The sequence below is a fragment of the Scomber japonicus genome, chromosome 8 (assembly GCF_027409825.1).
Source record: "Scomber japonicus isolate fScoJap1 chromosome 8, fScoJap1.pri, whole genome shotgun sequence".
Lineage (NCBI taxonomy): Eukaryota > Metazoa > Chordata > Actinopteri > Scombriformes > Scombridae > Scomber > Scomber japonicus.
Window position 1 is genome coordinate 22,712,095 of NC_070585.1, and position 25,034 is coordinate 22,737,128.

Genomic DNA, 25,034 nt, shown 5'->3' on the forward strand with positions numbered 1-25,034 from the left:
GATGATACTGAGATTTATGCATCCAATTTAGGGGATGTATGTTTAGATGACACATGATACCAACAATTTAAAATGTGTAACTAATCACTGATATCAATAAATTGTACTCTAGGGATTAATATAGCAGTGATAGGCTTTTAATAACTGGGTTTTTATCTTCTCTTATCATAACTTGCTTTATCTTTTTAATTTGATGTTTAATTCATCAGGAAAATGTTGTCAATGCACATTTTAACCAGTTACATTATTGAAAAGAGCCATAGACAATCTAGACAGCCAAAAATCAATTTCATAGTAACATCATAACATTCACAACTGCAGACTTGATTGCATATTAGCTAATGAGAAACCTCTTACCCTTTGATAATGTGTGGTTTACATAACAGCAGTCGTAATGGCTTATTGGAAAGTGAGAAAGTTATTAATACAAGGTAATTGGTCTCACACTGCAATATGCAATCACATCTCGGAAGTCATTCATAAATGGTGGTGGGGAGGTGTCTGGGTGTGTGTGTGTGTGTGTGTGTGTGAGAGGGGGGGTGTTTTTCCTTCCAGAAAGTCGGTGGCCAAACTTTCTATTTTAGGTTTCTTATCATAAATTTGAAGAGATAATAATAATAAAAAAATAATGCAAGTTAAGCGGGAGAGATAAAGGCAAATATATTTGTCAATTGTACTTACAAATGATTTATTACTGATCTATAATGCATGAATGAACTACTTATTAAAATCAATAATGTTTAGGGATTGGAATTGGATTCATATTGGAATCAAACAGAGATGATAGCCGTGGAGTTGTTGGCTTATGTTGCTCACAAAGTCAATCACATCTGATCAAACCACTCCCACACAGTCCTAAAGAAGCAGAATAGCTGAGTTTTTGAGTGTTAAGTCTACATAAATTCTACCTCAGGAGATTACTTCCCCATATCTATGTTTTTTGATTGCTTAATCATCCGTACATAATGAATATTTAATCTAACTGAGATTTTAGACTTGGTGCAAAAGAACACTTTAAAGATACCTGTACCAGTATCACAAGAAACCTTAAAATTGGCAGAGGAAAAAGGCAGTCAAAGTCTCTCACATTGCTCACAACAGGTCAGAATGTACAGCAAATATATCAAGCAGGGTGGCTGCAGTGTGAATGCAGGGTTAGGGTATCCCAGTGCCACAGGGTTGGTGGCAGGGCTGTTGCTCTGTGTCAAATGTAGTGACAGAGGGAAAGGATCACAAAGGCTCTTCACAGGTCATTGCTCACCATGGAAACAAGCTGAAATGAGCAGATCTTCCTCATGTAATATGACAGCCAGCTGTAGCGTGTTGATGTTGTCAGTTCCTGAATATACAGCATCCCACAATAACAAGATGTTGTTGTCATGTTATAGGGGCTGACAAGGACTAGAGTGAGTGAGTATGTGCATGTGTGTTTGTGTGTGTATTCCTAGTGCTTACTTTTTTAGAAACTGCTACAATTTGTGACACAGTATGTCAGTGTGTATGGGTATGTTTTATCTTGTGGAAACATGCCTTAGCCTGTGAATATGTATGTGTGTGTGTGATTTACACTCACTATTCTTTGTTGCCGCTGCTTTTTCCTCAGCCTGATGAACTCCTTGTGTTGCCTCGAGACAAAGTTAACTGCAGCGTACTCCAGCAGTGCAGCGAACACAAACAGAAGGCACACCGCCATCCAAATGTCAATAGCCTTTACATAGGACACCTGTGAACAGACAAGGTCACAGAGTCATCAATAGCCAATCAATGAGGCTGATGGATAATCCGTGGGTTGTTCACAAATCTACCCATTCCTCCGCTCTGGCATGTAATGACACACATCTTTAGGATGGCCTAGAATTGTAATGAGTCAGTGGGATGTGGGCAGTTGACACATAGCCATGAGACAGGTCACGGCCAAGACTTGGGGAGAGCCCTGGCCAAGTTGTTCATGAGAGAGGATATGTCACAGCACATCAGCAATGCCCAGTGAGCAAAGCAATGTGTGGAAACTTCACTCAATTAAGCAGCAGTTTGCTGACTGTTACAGATACATAGAGAGCCGAATAACAAAACAAAAAAAAACAGGAAATGACACTCCGTCAGAGTACAAAATCTTACCCCCCTGGTGTACACTGGAATCACCTCAGCCATATTTAATCATCGGAACTCATCCTACCAATATTAGATTATGCTGATGTTGTATAGCAGGCTGCATCCAAAACTTAATCTTCTTCCTCTCAGTATAGTTTATGCAGATTTGTTCCTGGCTGTCCTTTCATAACTCTTCATTTCACAATTTATGAAACTCTTAATTGGCCCTCTTCCATTATAAGAGTACAACGACATTGGCTGTAGTTTATTTTCCACTGTATACATTTCCTTATACCCTCACTATTTAAAACAGTTTGTCATGGTAGGATAGTGGTGGATTGCATTAAATCAAACAGGATGTTTGTCTTTTGTACACCAGCAGTGTTTATGTCCTGTGAAGCAAAATCGGCTTATATTTTGACTTTTGACTGGTTGCTAAACACAAAATGCAGCTTTCATGTTTTCACACTGTATGATCCTCTCACATATAGACTACTGCTTAACGAGCTGGTCACTGGCATGTATGACAGCACTCAAACTGATAGAAAAATCCCTAAAGATTCTGGATAAAAAAAACCCTTCTCCTTCCATATCTGCAAGACCCTTAAAAAACATAATTTTTTAAGTTTCTATAATTTTAAAACTTTTAGATTTTGTGTATAAAAGTCTCCATGGTCTTGCTCCACCACTGCTGAATGAATTCATAAGGAAAAGAACTCTGGGAGGTATGAGCACCAGGGCCTGTGATAGAGGAGATTCCCCACAGGCGCACCACGTATGGGAGGAACGTGTTGTCTGTTGTGGGGGGGGGGGGGGGGGGGGGGGGACATCTGGAATAGTCTTCCCTCCACAATAAGGGAATGCCCCACATACTCTTCTTTTAAAGGACAACTAAAACAATGGCTCAAATCTAATCAAAAGTGCGACCACTAACTGGACTTGAGACTAACTGAACATTAGTTTTTATTACATTGTTATATCCTGTCTGGATCTGGTATCCTTTTGATTGTGTATTGTATTGTGCTGTGTGTGTTGTCGCTTCTATTTGTATTTTATCTATTTATTTGCTGTCTCTTCTATTTGTATTTTTTTATTTACTGTGGACTACGGATGCAAATTAGCAGCCTTGCTATAATCCGGCATGTTTACAGAGATGTTTAAATATCGATGTTAATCAATGTGCATTGTCCCTGTCCAAAAATAAAGTATTATTATTGTTATGATTATGATTATTATTATTATTAGTAGTAGTATAGAAGAAAGAGAATAGCTCTACCACAAAATTAAAGACACAGCACTTCAATAAAGTACAAAAGTTAAAAAGCCTTTATTATCTACTCTAGGTGATTAAAGACCAAGAAGACAGTTTTACTCTGTTTATTCTTTGAAATATAGTAAATGGAGTTAGAGGCTATTTTCAATCTTACATTTGGTGTACTGGTATACTGCATACACAACTAGGTCAAAATGGACTTCAGTTAATTGTAATAAGGGAGCATGTAACCCAGTGCAACAGAGTGGATTATGGATGTGTTTTGGTTACACAGAAATAATTGTTAACAGGATCAGTTCATTGTTGATGTTTGGCTTTTGAGGGATTTTGCACCGTCCAAATGCACTGTCAAACTCTTGAACCATTAGTGAGAATTAACTGGTAATAAAGCAGGAGGCAGAGGTACTGTTGCTATGGTTACCTGCTATCTAATATGGCGCTGGTTTAGAACAGCAGTTGACCAGAACTATCATCAAAGTATCCTAAAACACATATTTAATGAACAACTTTTGGTCAATCCAAAACAAGTATTTGCTTTTGTGATTATATAACAGTCTCTGTCTCTCCTCTGAGCACATTTTCTCTCCAGGTACAGTGTGTGCCCTGCCCTGCATGTCTTTCACATGAAAGTGTCCTTACATGCCCTCAGTCGTTGTTTTTTATTCTCCCTAATTAGTCTGTAGCTTTGTCCTCAGTCAGTCTCATGCAAAGTCAGCATCTCACGACTGAATATGCCCGAACAGCTCGTCCCATTCCAGAGCTTCCCTTTCAACGTCTCTTTTGACAGAATTTAGAGGGCATGACCCATTTATCCTTTCTGGTCCTCAGACATTCAGTGGATTTTTCGGGTACTGACACTTGTTTCAGGGAGCATTTGAGTTGCCCTTGTCAGCTTAGGAAATATCAAGTAAGAAAGGAAATAGTCTTTCTAAAATCATCTATTACTTTTAGGGGGATATGTCAGAGCAAAATGTCAGACAAGTTTCTTATTGTGGCCATAGGTATTAGATTTTTTTCATTTAATCCCTGACTCTTGTGTTGAGCTGATAATATGTAATGCCATTCCCCCTCATATAGACTTACTACTTGCAAGAAGAAGAGTATGATTTCAGTTAAAAATATCCTCATTTGGTTTCTGTGACCAGTATTTCAAGCTCAGTAGCAATGAACCTTCACTTTGCTTGTGCTCCATTGATTTTCAGACATAAGCAAGACATGTCAGAAATAGTCTGACATCAGGTTTTCAAACATCAGGTTCTAAATAAAAAACATTTTTTTTGCAGTCACCCCTTGTATGTCTGTCTACCTGCTACAAACTGTCATACATCTTGGTTTGGTCACTGGTCTTCAGACTCACCTTGGGCAGGGAAGCTCTGGAACCAGAGCTCTGCGTGGTCATTGTCAGGACAGTGGTGATGCCCAGGCCCACTCTGGCTGGTGCAGCGTCCATGTTTATCCAGAAAGACACCCATGAGAGGATGACGATGAGGAGGGAAGGGATGTACATCTGGATCAAGTAGTAGCCCATTTGACGTTCCAGGTGAAACTTCACCTCAATGCATGTGAATTTACCTGCAGCACATGGACATAATACATGCTTTTTTAGAACTGGTGAAAGAAACAGCAATATGTAGGATAAAACCTGTGTATTTTTCAAATGACTATCACACAATCATACCTAGGGGTGTCACCTCCTCTAACCTGAACCTGTCGGTCTGGGGTGGGGGTGGGGGGTTATTAGTCTAATAAGCAGCAACACAGAGCTATCAGGACACTACAGATTGTATATAATTTGTGGGCGTCAGGGAGCCGCTATCAATATGCGGGAGACTCTTGGAACCTCCGGGAGAGTTGGGACATCTGCACTAAAGCAATAACTAGCGCTTTAGGGGCATTTGTAGTACCAGAGATGCTACTGTTAGGATACAGTTAGGACCATGCTAGGACAGTTAAGACACTTAATTGTTCAGGGATGGCTATGGACATTAGGCTGTTTTAATTTAGTTTTTGTTTTTTTGTGAACTTAAATCATCTAATATGAGTGCACACTGCAGTTACAAAAGGTTCACTTCATGATTCTTTTGTTTACAGTAAGTTTCCAATTGACTGCTGGAACAAGTAATTGTTACATTATATTGCAAATAAATTATTTAATTTTGACATTAGGGCCTTAGTGTGGTACATTGCAAACAACTGATGGAGATTATATCACTCATGATTAGTCTAAAAATGGCATAGGCATCTGTGCTAAAAGGACCCAAAAAAAAGGATTGAGAATCGGATCGAATTGAATCGAATCGTGACCTTAAAATCAAAATAAAATTGAATTGAGGATTTGGAGAATCGTGACACCCCTAATCATACCTAATTAATTATTCATGCCTCTGGAGAATAAATCAGTTGAATCACTCAGTTGCAATTCAACCAATTTAACACTTAAAATGGAATTCATTATGTACCTGTGTTGTAACTCTTAGTGCAGTAGCCTAAATCCTTCTCCTCTTTCAGCACAAACTGAGGAAGGGTGAGATCATCAGCCACCTGAACAGGGTTTTCAGACCACTCAAAGATCAGGTCATTCATGGTGTAACCAACTGTGAAAAGAGAGCAGAGGAGATATGGAGGTGGGAGAAGATACCTAAATGAAGAGAAATTGTAAGAAAAGTGTCAACCTTCTTTTACTTCATCTTAGATTATTTTGAATAGACTAGAATGCGATTTTTTCCACCATTTGTTCATCTTTCCATGCTTCTTGCTTATTATTGCAGGCATATCTTGGTAAAGTGATGCATCTCACTGTTTTCAGAATCATATCCACTTGTGAAAGAGGTGATGCTACTTATATCAAATATCTCAAATGTGTCAAATTCTCATGAAACTGGGTTAAAAAAATTGCATATTACCACTGCATTATGGCCAAATTTGTCATGATATACCTCAGACACTGTCCAATATGCAGCAACCTATAAGTGACTGTAGTATCATGAACTGTAACATATCTTCCAGAAATAGCTGTTTTAAGGGCAAAATAATCTAACTAAAAAATAATCTAATAATCTAGCTAACGTCATTATTTGGTCACTTTGTCTAACTTTATTGGCTTTTTCCGTGACATGTGAAGTCTAGGGTCAGATATGTCACCAATAATATGTGTAAATCTTGTAAACTTTTACATTATAACAAGAATAATTTTGAACTTACAAGCATCTGGTGCAACTGGCTGCAGATTCACATATTTCTAATTAATTATTTTAAATATTAAATAAATTACATTGCTGTTAGTTGCTGGAAGTAGACTGTATATTAGTTACTGACTGACAGGAGGCTGTTTACTGTATATTTCAAAAAATTGGATACATTCATGTACACCACTGCACAAGCTGTTAAATATTCTTATTCTCGTTCTCATTACTGCAGAGATCCTCCTCCACTTTCTCCTTCTTAACCTCATTTTTTGTCAGGGATCTTGTTACCACAAACATATAATCTTTGAGTCAGAAATATCAGAAACCTTAGCTAATGAGACTCAGAGAGAGAGGGGGGAAATGACACTTGTGGTGATGTAATGTCCCTGTGCCCATCTGTCCAGCTACCCAATACCCTCTGCCATCATGTTTGTCACAGTTAAAGGTCACACATGCACCACAGCTACAGCAGTGTTGTCGCAGTTGCTTGAAGGTTACAGAATAATGGGGGGAAGATGAGGAGCATATCTGCCTGTGACAGTGAGAGATACTGTATGTGCTTACACGCACTGAGCTGATTAGTGTTTGTAATCTTGCTTGTACCCTCCACTATGTAAGTGGCTGCACCAATAAAAACAGTACAAATTGTAACATAATGGAATATGAACATCAGATTATTTTGTTAGTGAATATGCAGTTTAGTAAAGGATATGGCAAACATTATTTTGCACACACACTTGAAACACAAACTCACACAAAAACTGTTGATTTGTATGATCTTTTCAAGGGTTGTACTCCGTGTGACAGCTGCTAGATTATAGGTACATTAAAATGCATGCCACATGCAACAACAACGCAGAATTCCTCACACATCTGAATAATACTGATGCCTACTGGGAACCTTTAGGGCCTGAATTACAAAGACATTAATTATTCACGATGTTATACCCTTGCACGTACTGCCCGGATGAAAAACAACACCGCTAAAACACACTTATCTTGTTCATGAGGAAAAGTTATTGTCATTCACACATCCTTCTACATCCAGCAAAGGGGAGTACCAATGCCAATGGTTGAATTTTTTTCCCCAAGCCACATTTACAGTAAGAGGGCGTCAAAACATAATTGGCATAGCATTCTGGGTGCAATAAAAATGATATTCATGAGGCTGAATGTCTGGAATATCTTGGAAAGGTGGAATAATGACTGTTAGTCACATACTATCTCAGTTTTCATGTGAAAAGCCATTCACCTAATGAAAGCCACTATCGTAATGCAGCTATGGTAATGCGTTCTGATTTGCTGTCTTAGTCTTGCTTTTCACTTATAGTGTAAGTTACAAAGTGGATTTGAGGTTACTGGGCACTAATGGCTCAAGGCAAAGCAACGTGGTATAAGCTGCATATATGGGGCTTTGATGTGTCAGTATAAGGCAGAATCTTATGGTTGGTTCTATTTATATATGTATATAAGCCTGTAGCATGAAAGGCCAGTAAAGATGATTGGCCTGGCTCTCGCAAATCTGAAAGATAACTCTCCTCTCTTTTTTCAGCACCCGCCTCTCACTCTCTCTCTCTTTTCCTCATGTTGAACAGACCGTGTTGCCACAGCTACAGTAATGGCAGTAAAACCTATAATGTCCTCTTAACTTTCAGCTCTAGCCAAGGTGATCACACCCTTGGGTGGTGTACAAGCACTTGTCAACACAAGGCCAAGTATCCTCACCAGGCCTTTAATCAGAAATGATTACATCTACTCGAATGGCAATGTGACATGATACCCAAATGCATACACCTACACACAGCTGCCTTCAGCACACATCGGTTGGCCTGGATGTCTCCTTTCCTCATTCTACTAAAGGGTAAAATATCTTAATATTCTTGTTCTTATGCTGTCTGATGTACATTCTGCACAAAGTGTATTAGATTTTTTATCTGTTTGTCCTGAGGTTAATTTGCAGAAATAAATCATGGTGCCTCCTGTACAAAGAGGGAGTACCTTGTTCTCTGTCTGGGAGCTTGCCGTCTCTACTCCATTTTACTGGCATCAGGTAGAGCCACATTGTGAAAATCCTTAGAAAGATGAAACCCAGTAACTTGTACCTGGGACCCCATTCCCACAGCTCCGCTCAAATCATACATCCCCATTCTCAGTCTTCTGATCAAACTGTCTACGTCCTTGAAACTGGTGTTCGATCTGCCCTCATGGTCGCAGTCATCCACCCCCTCCTCAAGAAGCCCACCCTTGACCAAAATTTCTTGCCAGCCGCAGACCTATCTTCAACGTCCATTTCCTTTCCAAGGTCAGGACCCACCATAAACACACAGCACTGAAACAGCTCTGCTTAGCGATATGAATAACCTGCTGATGGCAGCTGATACAGGTTGCCCTTGTCTCCGGATTCTCCTTGACCTGAGCAAAGCATTTGACACAGTGGATCATGCTATCCTCTTAAAGCACATCCACTCTGCCACTGGACTGTCAGACACTGCACTTAAGTGGCTTCAGTCTTACCTTTCCAGTAACACTGAGTATGCACCTGAGAAGATGCTCCCTGTCGCTTGTGTTGTTCCATAAGGATTGTTTCTCAGCACCATTCTGATAACCCTTTACATGCTTCCCCATTGGATGTGTCTTCAGCAGACATTAGGTGTATTTTCATTGCTATGCTGATGATATGCAGCTATACATCAAAAATGCCCCAAGTCCTTCTGTAGTCATGTCCTGCCTCAGCACCTGTCTTAAGGAGACAAAGTCCTGGATGATCAGACAGTTCTTCCAATTAAGCAGCAGCAAAACAGAAGCTCTCCTTATTGGCATTCCATACCAGATTCACTCGTCGCCCATGAATCATCTCACCTCAGATCGCCAGGACATCCCCCTTTCCTCTTCAGTAACTAACTCTGAATGTTAGGTTTGACCCTCAGCTGACTTTTGATGACCATATGCAGAGCTAACCCTGTCAAATGCAGAGAAACTTGTCCATGCCTTTATCGCATTAAAACGACTACTGCAATATGCTCTTCCCATGGGATCACTGGCAGGAAAAGCTCCAGTACATGCAGAACAGCACTGACAGGATCCTGATGAGTATGTGAAAACACGAACATATAGCACCAAGTCTGTTCTCATTGCACTGGCTCCCTGTCTCCTTCAAGATTGACTACAAAGTCCTGCTACTCGCATACAAATCCATCAATGGACACGTGCCTCCCTACCGACAGGACCTAATCATACCACAAACCTCCACCCACACCCTCAGATCTGCCAGCAGCTTGCTCCTCTGGGCTCCCAGTACTAAGCTCCGCACCATGGGGTATAGAGCCTTCTGCTCTGCTGCACCACGCTTCCAACCTTCCTAACCGTCTGAGGGCAGCACAGACCCTAGACTCCTTTAAAAAAGGCCTCAAAACCTTTCTATTAAGGAAGGCTTTTTCATTTAAACTCTTATTACTATTTTATTTATGTTGTGTGTTCTATGTTATCAATACAGCAACAGTAGAGTTTCACTAGGAATGAAAAGTGTGGTACAAATTAAACATATTTTTATTATTAAACAAACCAATACATATTGTCCTTTTTGAATCATATCAGAACATAGGTAGATATTCCAGTATTCAGTGTGACTTATTTATTTGTGAGATACACTGAGGGAAAGGAGCAGTGACTCCATAGTACGAGTGCTCCTTCTGTTTCCCCTTTTGCAGGACTTAAATTCTTTTGTCCCTATGACTGAAAATTAGGTCACCCCTAGGCACAGGGGGTGGGTCACATATAATAAAAGGGACACAAAATTAAAGTTTTATTATTTATATCCTGGAAATTGGTTTCATGAGGGCAGATACTATCTCTGCTAAAGGCAAGGCAAGGCTAAAAGGGGAGACTATTATTTCTCCCCTTCATTTTATCAGGGTGATAAGAAAGAACATTTTAAAGTGGTTTAAAAGCGTTTTGTACATGTCTTCAACTCTCCTCTTATAAATATGTTTTGTAGATTTGAACAAGTAAATAATGGCAAACGTCATTTGTCTGTTTTCAGCACCACAGAACATGCAGGACAGTGCCAATAAAATCAATAAATAGCCATTAACACAAGCAATACAACTAGAAAGACATAAAGAAACCTCAACAGACATTTTCCATAAAGGACTTTGTGAATATAATCTCAATAATTAGAGACATTTATACTATAGTTATTATACAGCTCCTATCTCTGGAATAATGCATGATTAGACACTTTACAAGACAGGTAAAAGGTAGAAAATAGGGAACAAAGGAAAATAAACAAAGGAGAGTGAAACAAAAGGAGGAGGAAGAAAACAGGACTCACAGCTTTCAAGCTGCATGGTACAGGTCTGAATGTCCATTGGGAAATTCTTCAAGTCCATAGGGCAGGACAGGATAAGAGTCAGCCTGAGATAGAAAAACAGATTGAAAGAGAGAAGAAGAGCCATAGGGGACAGCAAAAGGCACGAAAGGATTCAAGGAAAAGACACCGTAACAAAAGGACAAATGATAGGTTAAAAGGTAGAAGGAACAGCAAAATAAATGAGTCAGAACTCAACTGCTTTGCGTGAGGTAAATTATGAAAAGTAGGTTGTATGACATCAATGCAGTAAACTGGAAAAATAGAAAAAAGACTGTTCCTACAAATTGGAAAACATATTGAGTTACTCTGCCATTTGATTACTCCTCGTAGCACCGTAATAACAAAAGTAATTGGTGTAGGCATCTCTACTTTTATTTGTTGTGGTGTTGATGCATTAAGCCTTCAAGAATCCTCGGAGAAGAGAGAGCAAGAGAGAGAGAGAGAGCTATTTGGGAGTCTGTCTGGAGAAGAGCTGTGTAATTACCTGCTGTAATGCATCGCCCAGAAGCGAAACAAGAGCCGCCAGCAGTATACACACAGGCACCCATTTGCTACTGTGTTATGGTGATACAATATCTTTTTCACCATCTACGAATACTCCAGTGATTGACACTCCCAACATTGCATAAACTGCGTTGTGTATTTAGAGCAAACAAAGTTTCTTGATCCATAATTAGAGAACATGGTTAGTAAGCTAATCTAGTGGATGCAATAAATGAGTGAAATAAGGTGGTGTTTAGAAGTAGGGGAGAGTGGGGTAAGTAGTGCCAATTTTTACTTAAAGTGCCCTTAAAACAAGGGGACAACAGTAATGCCTCCAACTAAGATATCTACATATAGTTTAGGATGCTGTGCATCCCTGGGAACAATTACTTTGGATCTTAAACAAACAGTTTGAGAAATATAGCTTTAGGAAAAAAAAGTGTCCTACCGGGGGCAAGTTGTGCCATTAGAGAGAATAAAGTGGGGTAAATTGTGCCATTGATAATTGAAGTAAAACAGATCATTTTAATCTCACAAATGATAATGCTATATAAAAGTAAAACAAATTCAATACAATTTACTTATAAAAACATTCGTATTGTGCTGCTAGAGGTGAAATTCTCCTCCGGAGCATAGAAGGGTTCAATGTCTCCTTTTTGTATTTGTATTTGTGTGGCATGATGGTCTAAAATTAAGAATATCACATAGTTTTAGTGATCAAATGTAAGAATACAATATACAATAACAATAAAATACAATTAAGTAATATATCATAAATAATCATAAATTGGGTTAAGTTGTCCCATTGGCACAACTTAACCCAGGCCTTTGGCACAAATTACCCCAGACCCACCATTTTGAAAAAAATGTATCCCCCAGCTGTTTTGAGCTAGTATCATGCTAACTGTATATACTCATGCTGTAGCTTACTAAAGCACTAAAACATGTATGAACTGTTTTCAAAGTTGTCTACAATTGTTCAAACACAGCATTAAAAAAAACTTGATCATAGAAATTTTACTTTGGAGGGCAAAAAATTGTTTTTTGAACTTAAATGTGCCAACCTCTCAAGCCAAGTGTCTCCCCTCTTCACAAGATGAGTGAAATGGATGCCTCTTCAAAAATATGTGGTCACATGAGCAACTTCTTCTATGGTTTTCTAGATAACCGGGGTGGAACTACTTACCCCTTGGCACAAATTACCCCACTCTCCCCTATAGCTGTACTGAGTACAACGGATTACTTATGTTGCATGTCTCTCCCTCTGTCCACTGTCACCTTCAGTAAAGCAAACACTGTTAAATCCAGTGAAATATACATATTATAATTTAATAAATAATAATTTCATAAATGTTATTTAAAGGCGCCTTTCTTGGCACTCAAGGACACCGTACAGAATTAGTGAAATTAAAAACACATTAAAAACACATTAAAATCACATATAAAATATATAAAATATAAAAAATAAAGACAATATAAAAGTGACAGAGCAATTGACATCAGATGGAATGGGCAGTTTTAAACAAATGTGTTTTTGAGTTGTGATTTGAAATAGGTGAAATCGATGTTTCTAAGTTGGGGTGGTAATGAATTCCAGAGATGGGGAGCAGAGCAATGATCACTCCCCGTCTGGAGAAGATCGGACAGATATGGGGGGGGGCGAGGTTGTGGATGGCCTTTAATGTTAACAGAAGGACTTGGATACGGAACTGAACTGGGAGCCAGTGGAGCTGTTGGAGGACTGGAGTGATGTGGTGGATGGAGGGGGTTCGAGTAATGATACGGGCAGCTGAGTTCTGGACCAGTTGAAGTTTATGGAGGGATTTGTGGGGGAGGCTGAAGAGGAGAGGAGTGGAAAAGAATGGCGGCAGTGTGGGGGGCAAGGGAGGGGCGAAGGCGATGTTTCGTAGGTGGAAGTAGGCAGACCGGCTAATGTTGTGGAGTGGGTGGAAACTGGACTGGAACTGTTCATACAGGTTATTGTGGGATAGGTGAGAATGGAGTTGGGAAGCAACTGTTTTTTCAAGAATTTTGGAGATGAAGGGTACATTGGAGATAGGACGGACTATCTTGCTACCACTTGCTTGGACTAGGAACTTATGTTTTTTTTAAATATTTTCTTCACTTTAGCTGGAAGAAGTAGACCCAAATAGAAGTCTGGACATATTTAAAGGCAAAATTTTAACTATTTTTATGACAATATGGCAATTATACCACTAAAACAATCTGTACCGAGATACAAAAATCTTCACCACCTAATTTAATAAAAAGTGCAACACAATTTCAAAGTACATTATTATTAGGTATTTTTAAATATACCATAACATGTCCATTGTGTGTATATTTATTTACTTATTTAGCAATAGCCTTTCAGAAAAGGCATTTTGAAAAGTTTTGGTGAAATAATTATGATTTTACCTGATGCTGTACAGAACGCTGCCATCTTGGAAAATCCGTAGCAGCTTGTTATCGGTGGTGACCTCATGGAAATTGGCTCCTTTCTCGTTTGCAAAGAATAAATCAGGTTTCCAGATAGAGTCCAACATGGATGGATCCAGATCAAGGGAGTCATCTGGGTATTCGCTGTATGCCAGACGAGGGTCATTCCATTTTTGACGTAGAAATACATTGAGCCTGTAGTCCTGTGGAAGAGCCCAGGGTAGTTAATGGGAAAATATATCACCAGTGGAGTTTATAGTACAGATGGAAAGCTTAGAGATTTGAGAAGTTTCTGGGAATGTTTTGATACAGGTTGCTCTTGGAGTCCATTCTATAAACCAATATGAATTCACCACAGCCGTTGTACCCTATGATAAGATGAACATTTGATTAAACTTTTAACAGCCACCTCTGTTGGATGGAACTTCACTTTAAAGTCTAGCTCTACAAAATGTATTTTTGGCTCTATAAAACCTAATTTCTGTGATGTCTATTCATTGTTCTCTATGTCCTAAAAAAAATACATGACTGCACTCAATTCCATCATTGTTGAGTTCAGAGAACACTTGGCCTCAGAAAATATGGCTGAAACAAATAAGTAGTGGTTTTAATAAAACATTTGTTTATGTAAATGAAAGTTCTATTTATATTGACACACATTAACACTCAACTATAAGGATGAGTAAGCACTACAGACAATCCAACTTTTCACTCAGCATTTCAGGATAATAGAGGCTGATTGAATAAGATCCTCTAGTTTGTTAAACCATTGCAACTATGTGCAGCTGGTGAGCAGAAGGGTGGCAATACAATGAACACAATAACTCCTGCCTGCAGCCAACATATGAGTAATTAAATAGATTTCTAATCTGTGCAATTAATTCTTTGTAGATAGTTGTTTTCTGGCCTGTTCAGTTTATTTATCAGAATAAAAGCATATTTCAGTAGTGCATACAATAACATCACTATAGCTGTCGTTGTCCGGACTGAACTGACCAGAGGTCTGGCCCTCTGGGCCTTCATCAGACACTCTTAAACAGTTCACTGCTATAATATGCTGACCAAGCAACTGTAACACTGTCAATGCAGACTTGAGGGCAGCCATTTTAACCTGAAACCCTTGTCCTCCCCCGCCCCTCTTTTCATTCATTTTCTCAATTTTTCATTTTAATTGCAGAGTGGACAGTTCATTATCAGTATGTCAGTGACCCATTGGTCTCTGAAGGTTGTACTGCTATCCTCCAGGAAACAGATATCAGGGAACAGCTTCAGCACTGAGTGGATTAGACAAGAAGTTGGTAGGAAAGAAAGAGGATGGAGGACAGAGTGTCTCAAGATTGTTTTATAAATCATGGGAGAATTACAGCTAAAACAGTACAAAGCACAAGATACAATAGACTTTTATTGTCCTGAAGAAAATTTGTCTTGGACACACACAAATATTGCTGTTAAAAATACAAATCACAGTGAATACTTACACAGACTCTCACCCATAGACATGCAAACACAATACCCACAGCACATGAACACAACCAACAAATTGCCCATCATAAATCATCATAAAGTGTACATGTGTTCAGTAAAAACTTAAATTAGAAGCAGCATTACAGGTGTTAGCCTTTGGATAGCTTGCTGTTCAGGGTTTTGACAGATGGGGACGAAGGACCATAATCATCTAGCAACAAATATCAATTACAGCAAGATTTTTAAATGTAATACTGGTGTTTGTAAGAAAATGCATTTACCATGGTAGTTTCTGTGATGGACCCAAAGCTGTTGATGAAAATATTGCAGGTGACATTAACAGGTATGCCTGTGGGAAGAAACAAGAGAGAAAAATACACATCTTTCACATCACATGGGAATTATGGGCCCACATAATCCGCATTGAAATACCCCTGATATTGTATATCTCTTGTGGCCTTTTAAAATTGACAAATGCCTCCATTACTTTTCATCGAGGCCTGCTCCATTTTTGTATTGAGGACTCCTCTTAAACAACCACTGGGAGAAATATATTTTTATGACCTACCACTTCAACTATAGTTGGAGCTATAAACTCCCATATTAAAACTAATAATGACACAATTTTAAGGATTGTTTCATGAAAAGAAAAGGTAACTGTTAGAAGTAAAAGCCAGTTACGCCACAGAGATGAGTCTTGCAACTTCTTTTGTCTGAGAAAATCATCAGTGTGCTTGTGCTGCCTGGTAAAATATTCAGTGCCCAAATTTAGTCAACATCAGAACAACAAAATGGCTGGCTGTCACCATGAAGTGTTCATTAACTGTTGCGCTGAACTAACAGCACAGTGTGAAACCAAACAGAGTGAAAACAAGGACAAGGTAATAAAATATGTATGCACTGGAAAGCTGTAAACCTCAGAATCACACTGTAGTCTCTGACAAAGCAACATACAATGAATACACATGAGAACGGTCAGCTGTTTGGCTTTCACAGCACAGATTCACTGGTCCTTTTTTGTTTTCCAATGCTTGTGCATTCTACAGGATTTTCTTGAGGGTTACTGAGATGGTCTGCTTTGGCATATACTGTACCTTTGAAGTTGGGTCTGATGCGGGCATCATATCCTGACGTTCTTCCCATGAGCTTGTCCAGGAAGTCAGAAGGCGACAGCTGTGGTCCTGCCCTGCTGGGGGGCTTTATCTCCTCCTTACAGGAGCTCAGTCTGACATTACCCAGGGAGGGGAGGGGATGAGAGAGGGAACAAATACAAAGAGAAAGCATTTGAGAAATAGCAGAGGAGGAGTGTTTGTACACATGAGGGGTAGCAGTGGGGGTGGTGGAAAAAAAAATCAGACCCCAACAGAATGAGAAGCCGACAGTTCATCAGCAAGTCAGTCATCAGCGAAAAATGCCCAGCGGTGGATGGAGAAATGAGGGTGAAAAATGACGATTGAATGGCTTGCCTCAGCTGGCAAATACCAGTTTATCTATTTCACATCATGTCAGAGACTTATTGTGATTGTTATGCACTAACTACAGAGAAGGAAAAACAGGAGCAGTAAACTTGTTCCTCTTCTGTGCCCTCACACTGCTCTTGGCTTAGCAGGGGTAAGGCAGACAGATTGATGGCTCAATTGTAATGCCGTGAATGTCACACCGGGAAGAGGGAGGAGTTGATGTGAGCTCCAGTGATGGTCAGGCAGCGTCTGACAGGAATAACCAACAGGGCATAGTGAGAGCAACACGAGGGAAGGAGTCAGAGAAAAACATAAAAAAAGAAACAACAAAGGAAACACAGAAAGATGTTTTTCCTATATTTTTTACTGACCCCTGCTGTAGCACAGCTGATTGCACCCCATGCTTTTGATACAGTTGTTAACAGTTCATGATCTGTCATGATCTGAAACTCTGGAGTACAGATGGTGGGTTCAGTCCTCTCCAAGGCAAAAGCTTTGCCATGCCCTGCATTCTCATGCGTGTGTGGAGCCAGTTACTCACTGATCCATCAATCTTACAGCTTCTTAGCTGTATTTAGAGTCACATAAACTGCATTGTCGGGGCCTACAGGACCAAGGACTTTTCAATTAGGAATCGTTTGGAGATTAAGCTACAGTAATGGTCTATACATTACAACCTACAGTAATCAGTCAGACTACTTTATACATTTATATTTATTTAAAAAAAACATTTAAAGTGCATTAATATTTAAGTTTAATATCCTGAGATAGGCCTCAGGTAAATGCCCTGGGAAATAAGTGGTATAACTCCCACTATATAGACCAAGATATCTACATCACTCCACTTTTACTTGAGCCAAATATTTTTCGACAGGATATATTAGCAACAATACTTATAAGCAGAAGATTTAGAAAAAAACTTTGTTCTCCACACAGACTGCTTACTCACACACCTACATTGCTTGTCCTTGCTCACCAGTGATTTGTCAGTGTTACACAGCCTCCAGACAGAACAATTCCTCAATTTTCTGAATTGACAGTGTCTGTCCTTCACTGTCTAAATTTTAATGAATGCAGTCATCTGTATAAATCAAGGAATAACAAAGCGTTAAATGATGTGTTGGCAATAATTATACTGTAAGACACTCAATACAGCACAAACCTCGGCCAGAACCAAACAATTCACACCTTGCAACTTTGCAGGTTGAGTCAACACCACCTCTAATTTTCCAGTAAGTCAGCTGACTACAACACATACAATACTTTTATCATTAGGGCCTTCCAAATGCAAACAAATTGTTTTATAGTCCGCCACCACTACTGTTATGGTTTGGAACAATGTTGGTCATGGTTAAAAGACCAATTACTTGGGTAGGAATGGGTTAGGAATCATGGTCATAGGTCATAAGATGCAGTCATCCCTTGTAAAATTCAGATGCTTTACTTCCAACCACACACTCAGTTTTGCAGCAGTAGAACAATATGACTGGAGTCATAATTCATAAGGCCAGAAGAGTTTGCCTTCAGGTAAAAGTAAGTACGTTTGTTTTCTGGTTGTTTACGGTACCTCCTATTAACATGTTAAGATCCTGTTATACCGATTGAATACAGTGTCAGTGAAAAGATGCAAATGGATGTCAACACATGCAGATTTGGCTGCAAATCACAGACTGCAATGTAATTATTACAAAGTGTATACAAACACACAAGCAGGCACAATAAGTGTACATATTTTTAGCCAGTTTGCAGCTGATGTCTGAACACTAGTGCTGCTCTACTTTTTGTTCACTCTGAACTTTCTTATCATGAAACTTCAGAACTTCTTGTAAATTTCCATAGCGGTTACAACAGTTTTGTCATATTTATATTCTTAATGTAGGCACTTTTTTGTCGAAATTTGAACTTCAAATTATTTTTTGAAGTCAGTTTAAACTGCTAAAATTTCACGATAATTACTTTCAATGAGCTGCTACTCCCAGAATCCTCCCTCTCCTCATCCTTCAAAGGATATCAACGTGAAAGGTACTGTTGTAAGAGTTGCATAGCTGCTTTAAGGAATAGGGCAATGTGTATGCATTGTGAGTGTGTGATTGAGTGAGTGTGAGAGAGCGAGTGGCAGAAAAGTGACATGTGAGTCTCTCCCAGGTTTTGCTCAGCACCCCTGCTACCAATACTATTTTTTTTCATTCAAAGATTCATACTCACCGACTGTGTAGCTAAGAAGCTGTGTAGAAGAGATTTCATCACCATCAAATGCACTTCAGTATGTGTAGGAGTGAGTGAACACATCACTGTTCGTAGTGCTGCAACATTTATCGCTGATTCTGACAGGTATCAGCTCAGTATGCATTCAGTCTGTTGCTGGTTGTACTTGTTAGTTGTCAGTTCAGTAGTAAAGACACAGTAAGCAACTGTTTGCAACAGTGTTATCACATCATGTATTTGTCTATGGCTTCCTTACTCTTTTAATAAGCTTTTAACATGGAAATAACATACTGCAAATCACAGCTAAGCTGATATTGGTGCTCACAGTCACTAGTGAGGGGGTTAATACTGATTCATTCAGTAGTATGACAATAATAGTGAATGAATAGTGGCAAGACAATAGTGAATAAGTATACTCAGTTCAGTTTGAAGATGTTGACACATGAACTGAACACCTCTACTCTTGTGGACTACATGTTTATAATATGTGTTGTCATTCCAATGGGGACTTAATGTTTCATCTTTCATTGATAATACATCATGAATATTTGTGTTTTGTCCAATAGCAGCATGTTAACATACAGATATCATGGCGAAATACCATGGTATGGTATGGTAGGTGCCCTGCTTGTGTGGCTAGAAATAAAACCATCACCCTGCACCTTTGTTGCTTTTCCCAGTGGAGCTGTGCACATATCTCAGTCTTTCTTACATTATAGAGCTGAACGCTCACTGGTCCCCTGACTCCACTCCACTGCATCCTGCTGAGGTCCACAACACAAGTGTTGGATGTGATATTGGTATTTCCATCCTTCACTCTCTCCCTCTCACACACGTCATTATAAAACACATAGGTTTACAGAGATGGATTGATGGTCAGAACTGTACATTGTACTTGTAAGCCATCGATAACAAACTGTGTCTTTTGGGTTGTGCCAAATTATCCTGTTTGGTCCCAACTGTTATTTTCTCTGACAGGTAGTCACAAGGTTTCAGAAACAAATGATTGTGACTGTAAATGCTTTAGTCTTACAGGAATATTGATAGAGAAATGTGTCTCTAACACAATTGTTTTTGACATGAATTGCAGAGGAATGATGAAAAAGGTCCATTACACTATATTCCTGGTAAGAAAATCATAAAGGGGTTCACTGCAGTCAATGCAATATTTGTCTTGCCTAATCCACATCACAAGGTTCATATATTAAAATGATACTGAGCCTAGATTTGTCAGTGCTTTAAATCAAAAAACTATTTCGTTTTTGTACATTGATGCTACTAAACACTGAATGAACATCAGTATTAGATTCCCCAGCTGTAAAAATTCCAGTTATTTATATGATGTTTTCTTATTGTGATCAAAACAGCCCCCTTTTATTAACATTGACAGAATATGATCAGATATGATCTTTAATTACATTAAATAATAGTTTCATTTTGGCCTGACATGATAACATACCCTGCACATCTATCTGTTTCTTTTTTGGGTTTTCAGGTTAATTAATTATGCTTGTGAATTAATCTCAATTAAATGTATTTTCATCTTAAATGAAAGAAATAGGAGCTGTATTTATTTGAAATAGCTTTTTGAGGGTGAATTGGCAATTATTAGTGATGGTAATTGGGATCACAGATGCAAAATAATCAAATTCAACTCTCATGCATTCATAATTGGACCTTTTCTATTGTGTATGGTGTCATGCATGCTTGAGCAGTGGTTATTTGAAATCACAGAGACAATGAAAGAAGAAACAGTGCATGAATAAAAGATCAGGTCGACTTACAAGCACGTCAAAATATTTTGACCTTTTTGTGTTCTTGGCATGAACACATCTGTCTGAAAATTTACACACTTGTGTCTGGAGTGATAACTCTTGCCAGAGGTTCTAGACTAAAAGCACTAAGTTAAAAAAACAAACCTGGACTGCTTTATAAAAAATAATGTTCTTATTGACGTACAATATCTTGTGTGTGTGTTAATAATTGTTTTTGGATGTTAAATCATTTGAAGTTAATGTACTGAACAGCTTGCTCTCTTCAAAATGATATTTGCAGTTTGTACGGACTATAAAACCACAAGTGCAACTGCAAGTGGCTCCTCAGAACCCTTCAAAACTAAATTATGTGGTTCTTTGTCTGAATGATTCAATTATTAAGATGCTCTTTGCTGACATTTAATAAGCCTGACCTTTTGCTTCCCTCTACATCCCCTTCATTTGAGCATCCGTGCAAGATTGCTGTCATGAATACGTAACAACTCTTCCTTTCCCTTCTATTATAGAGCAAGTTTAGTCTGTCACTCTCTTGTTAACAGCTGGTTTTATTTGGCTTTGAAAGCAAAGCCGAATCAAAGCTGTAACATAATTATATAGACACAATTTTTGGTACCTTCAGAAATGATTTGGTATCTTTGAAATGTCAGTATGGCAGCCAGGTTAACAGCACACGTATCTTGTTTTTGTTAACATTTTAGTTCCATTCTTATTCTTGAGCATCTTTGAGCGGAAGCCTAAAAAGACATTGAAAACTGGTTTTAATCTTAGAATCATTTAAAGACATGGACCTGCAAATGAATTGCAAACACACATTTTTAGTACTTCTATTCAGGATGGAGTTAATATGGCAATTGTTGTAGTTTAAAGCGATTAGAGGGAACAATACTACAAGACTGCAATGTCAGCAGATTAACCTTGGGAAGCCATTGTATGTGCAACACATCTCAGAGTCTAGAGAGCATTTCAATACCGTTCAGCTTGATCTGGCCTTAAACAGAAATTTACAGAAGACAGTTTTATTCAAAGTGTGTCACCATGTGTACATGTGACCACTGTGTCAAGAAAACAGTATTTGGTCAGTAATTTTCTGCAAACATGGCTGCGTGGGCCAGTGTTGGCTATGGTTACCCCTCACGGATAAATGCTCTTTGATAATTCATTAACTTTGTCGATAATCAAGGTCCCCAATAATAAATATGAGTTTATTGTGCTATAAGCAATATGGAGTCCCTGTAGAGAGGCAGACTCTCTGTGACTCTCTACATGCTGCATGTGCGAATCTGGTATTTAAGAGGCATTTCCAGTTATAATGTAAACTGACAAAGAGGGCAAATCGATCCATTTAACCAATTTTAGTATTTGACAATTCACAAGCCTCCATATCAGTATGAAAAGTACAGCATAAAAATGGTCTTCATTGGTTTAAGGTTTATGTCATGATAATATCACTGAGGTTTTCATAACATTTGCATAACATTTAGAAATTAGGTATAGGTTCTTCTGTAAATTATATTCAATTTTGAATTTTAGTAACCAGGAAGCTTGGGAAAAGAATAAAGCATATGTATTTCCACTTTAGAGCATGTAACTACACACAGAAAAAGAGAATAAGCCGGAGCTGTCATTTTCTATCCAGCAACATAAGGCTGAAATGTATGAGGACATAAATGGACTGTGTAATGGGAGGGGAGGGGGGGGGGGGGGGCATGGAGACAAGGTCAACTAGGCCAACCATTCTTTACATCTATGTATCAATGTATCAATGTAAACAGTTATGAGTTTAATGCTTGCCTTTAGATGTATGCTGCATAGCTTCAACCTTGTTGAACCTCAGATTTGGAAGTAACTGATATAAAATGACATCTAATTATATGGGATGGGATCCTGCCCATAGAATGCAAACATATTCTGTTAATTGCTTTTTCATTAAGAAGCTGGTGATCAGAAAAGCACATCATTTAGCAGTATGGCTGTTTCCCGGTTTCCTACAAGGAAGCGCTGGGGGATATCAGGGCCATTAGACATCCATGCATGAACATACTAACTTTTTTACTGCCATTAGCATAATGGGAAACAGAACACAATTGCTCTCTCTGCCTGTTGAAACCCATTGCTCTAATTTCCTACTTGTCAAATTGCCCTTAACAGCCACTTGAGCCTTAGATATTGCTCTCATGGAAAGGCTTTCACTCTGAGGTTGAATGCAGGGCTTCTGGACAATCAACACAACTTTCCGTGATGCTTACCACACCACATGAATTGACTTATCCCACTGACAGGCCTTTTATCAAAATAAATCCAACCACAGCGAGTTTTATGGAAATAAAGTGACATCTTTTTTTGTCTTTAATGACCTGTGTAGCCCTTGCCCTCACACTAATGTATATGATGGCCTATGGCTACTGCTGTCCCCTTTTGATCTATAGACTCATTGGGGAATGAGATTTGGAGCACACTACAATTTACCCTTGCACATTTATCTTAAATGACATGACCACTGCCACTCCTGCACAGTGACACCTCAAGGTACAGAAACACAGATACAGACAGAGCTCCCTACAGATGAAACCTTTTTACTGAGCTTGACTAACATCATCTGGTAAACCATGTCTGGATGTCCAGTGAAACATTAGGACTTGGAAACTTGTGAAGACATAAAAATGTGCTCTAACAACCCAAAGAGGTCAAAATACATCCAGTGAATGAAATTGGTGACAAAATTGGCATACTTGGTTCATACCCTTGTATGTTAACATTAAGCCAGAGTTTAGTGGGACAAAGGTGAAATTAAAAAATATTCTGCACATTAAGCATTCAGCACTGGTGTCCTCTTTGCAAGTCAGATTACTAGAAATTCTTCATTCCTCTGAGTTTATGGTGTCACAGGAGAAACCTACAGGGCATCAATGCCTACTCTATGTAGATAAAATATAAGATGGATATTAAATTACTCCTGAATTTTTCAGACTGTGCATTTTTGCACATGGCCTCCATCTATGGAGCAATACCTTTCATTTTACAGGAGTAGGTTGACGAGCAAAAGGCTGTTGATGTTAATGTTAATATAGTGTTAAAAAGAGATTCAAAGACAATGGGCTACATCCTGTTTTGCTGCTCATGTTAAAAATGTTGACTGACTTGCCATTCCTTTTCTTTTTTTATTTGAATTGCTGGGAAAATGAGGATATGTGCAATGATTCAGATGTCTGAACAATATAATGGTGAATATGGCCACCCTATAACTATTGTACTTTTGTAAACCTCAGTAGAAAAAAGATAGTTAAGAATAAGTACACTTTCAAGACTTGCAAAGGAATCCTTCCCATCGAATATCATGATGTTTACTGCGTTTGCTTTCTTTCCCACCCCTATATCTGAAACTATCTCTGTTCTCCTAAGTATTAACTTTGATCTTTTGTTTTGTAGTAAAATATAATTAGTTCAGCCATGAGCCAATGCAAATGGTCTTCTTGTTTATGTATATTTAGCTGGCTCAGTGTGCAAACCCTGGGGTTTAGTGATTTAGATCAACCTATGCTAACCCAGAAACAAATCACGACTTTGTGCCATTGCTCATGTGTACTAATTTGTAATGCAATCTTTAATCTTGTGGGAGTGAGGCTTGACATCTCTGGAGTACCCAGCAGAAATGATGTTTCCAGGCTTGTGCCACAGTAATGACAAGGACACAATGAGCTGCAGCTTGACGACAGATTTATGTTCAGGATGGCTTGACTATACTGAACTCCGACTACCACCTCGGGCCTTTCCAAAGCAGCCTTAACTGATCTTCATTCTTCTAATACATGTTTCAGTCTGGTGACTTAAAATCTGTAGTTCTGTGAAATATAACATCCTTCTCTTTGTGATTAAATTCTTTTCCACCGCTGTGCTCCTAAATACTGCATGATTAAAACTGAGGAAAACTGTACTACGCTTTCTTCAATTGCTACAGCTGCTGTCAAAATTTCATGGCAGAATGAATTGTTCAACTGTTCAACACACGTTTTTTTCCGCTTGACTTCATGTCAGAAAATATTCTTTAATTTAAAACTTGGGAATCCAGCAGCTAAATATGAGAAACTAAATTTCAATTTCTAAGTGAGAAGTATGTATAAACGTCAAGGATGATCAAGCTCAAATATCCATGAAAGCTCTATGACTAAACTTTATATGCTTACTTCTGATTATATTATATTATGTAACACATTACATTAAATGAAAATATGTATTAAATTGTATGTACAGTATACAATTTAATATGTGTTGTATAAGTTTTACCTTCAGCTG

At 38.6% G+C, this 25,034-nt stretch overlaps 1 protein-coding gene across 1 annotated transcript in view; it reads right to left on the bottom strand.

The window, feature by feature from the left end:
• glra4a (glycine receptor, alpha 4a) overlaps positions 1-25,034 on the bottom strand; it is a 49,812-nt gene that overhangs the window by 4,497 nt on the left and 20,281 nt on the right. Inside the window, 7 exon segments of the mRNA XM_053324129.1 lie at positions 1,574-1,723; positions 4,722-4,936; positions 5,824-5,958; positions 10,880-10,962; positions 13,820-14,043; positions 15,586-15,653; positions 16,399-16,529. Of these exon segments, the coding sequence (XP_053180104.1) occupies positions 1,574-1,723; positions 4,722-4,936; positions 5,824-5,958; positions 10,880-10,962; positions 13,820-14,043; positions 15,586-15,653; positions 16,399-16,529 (1,006 nt within the window).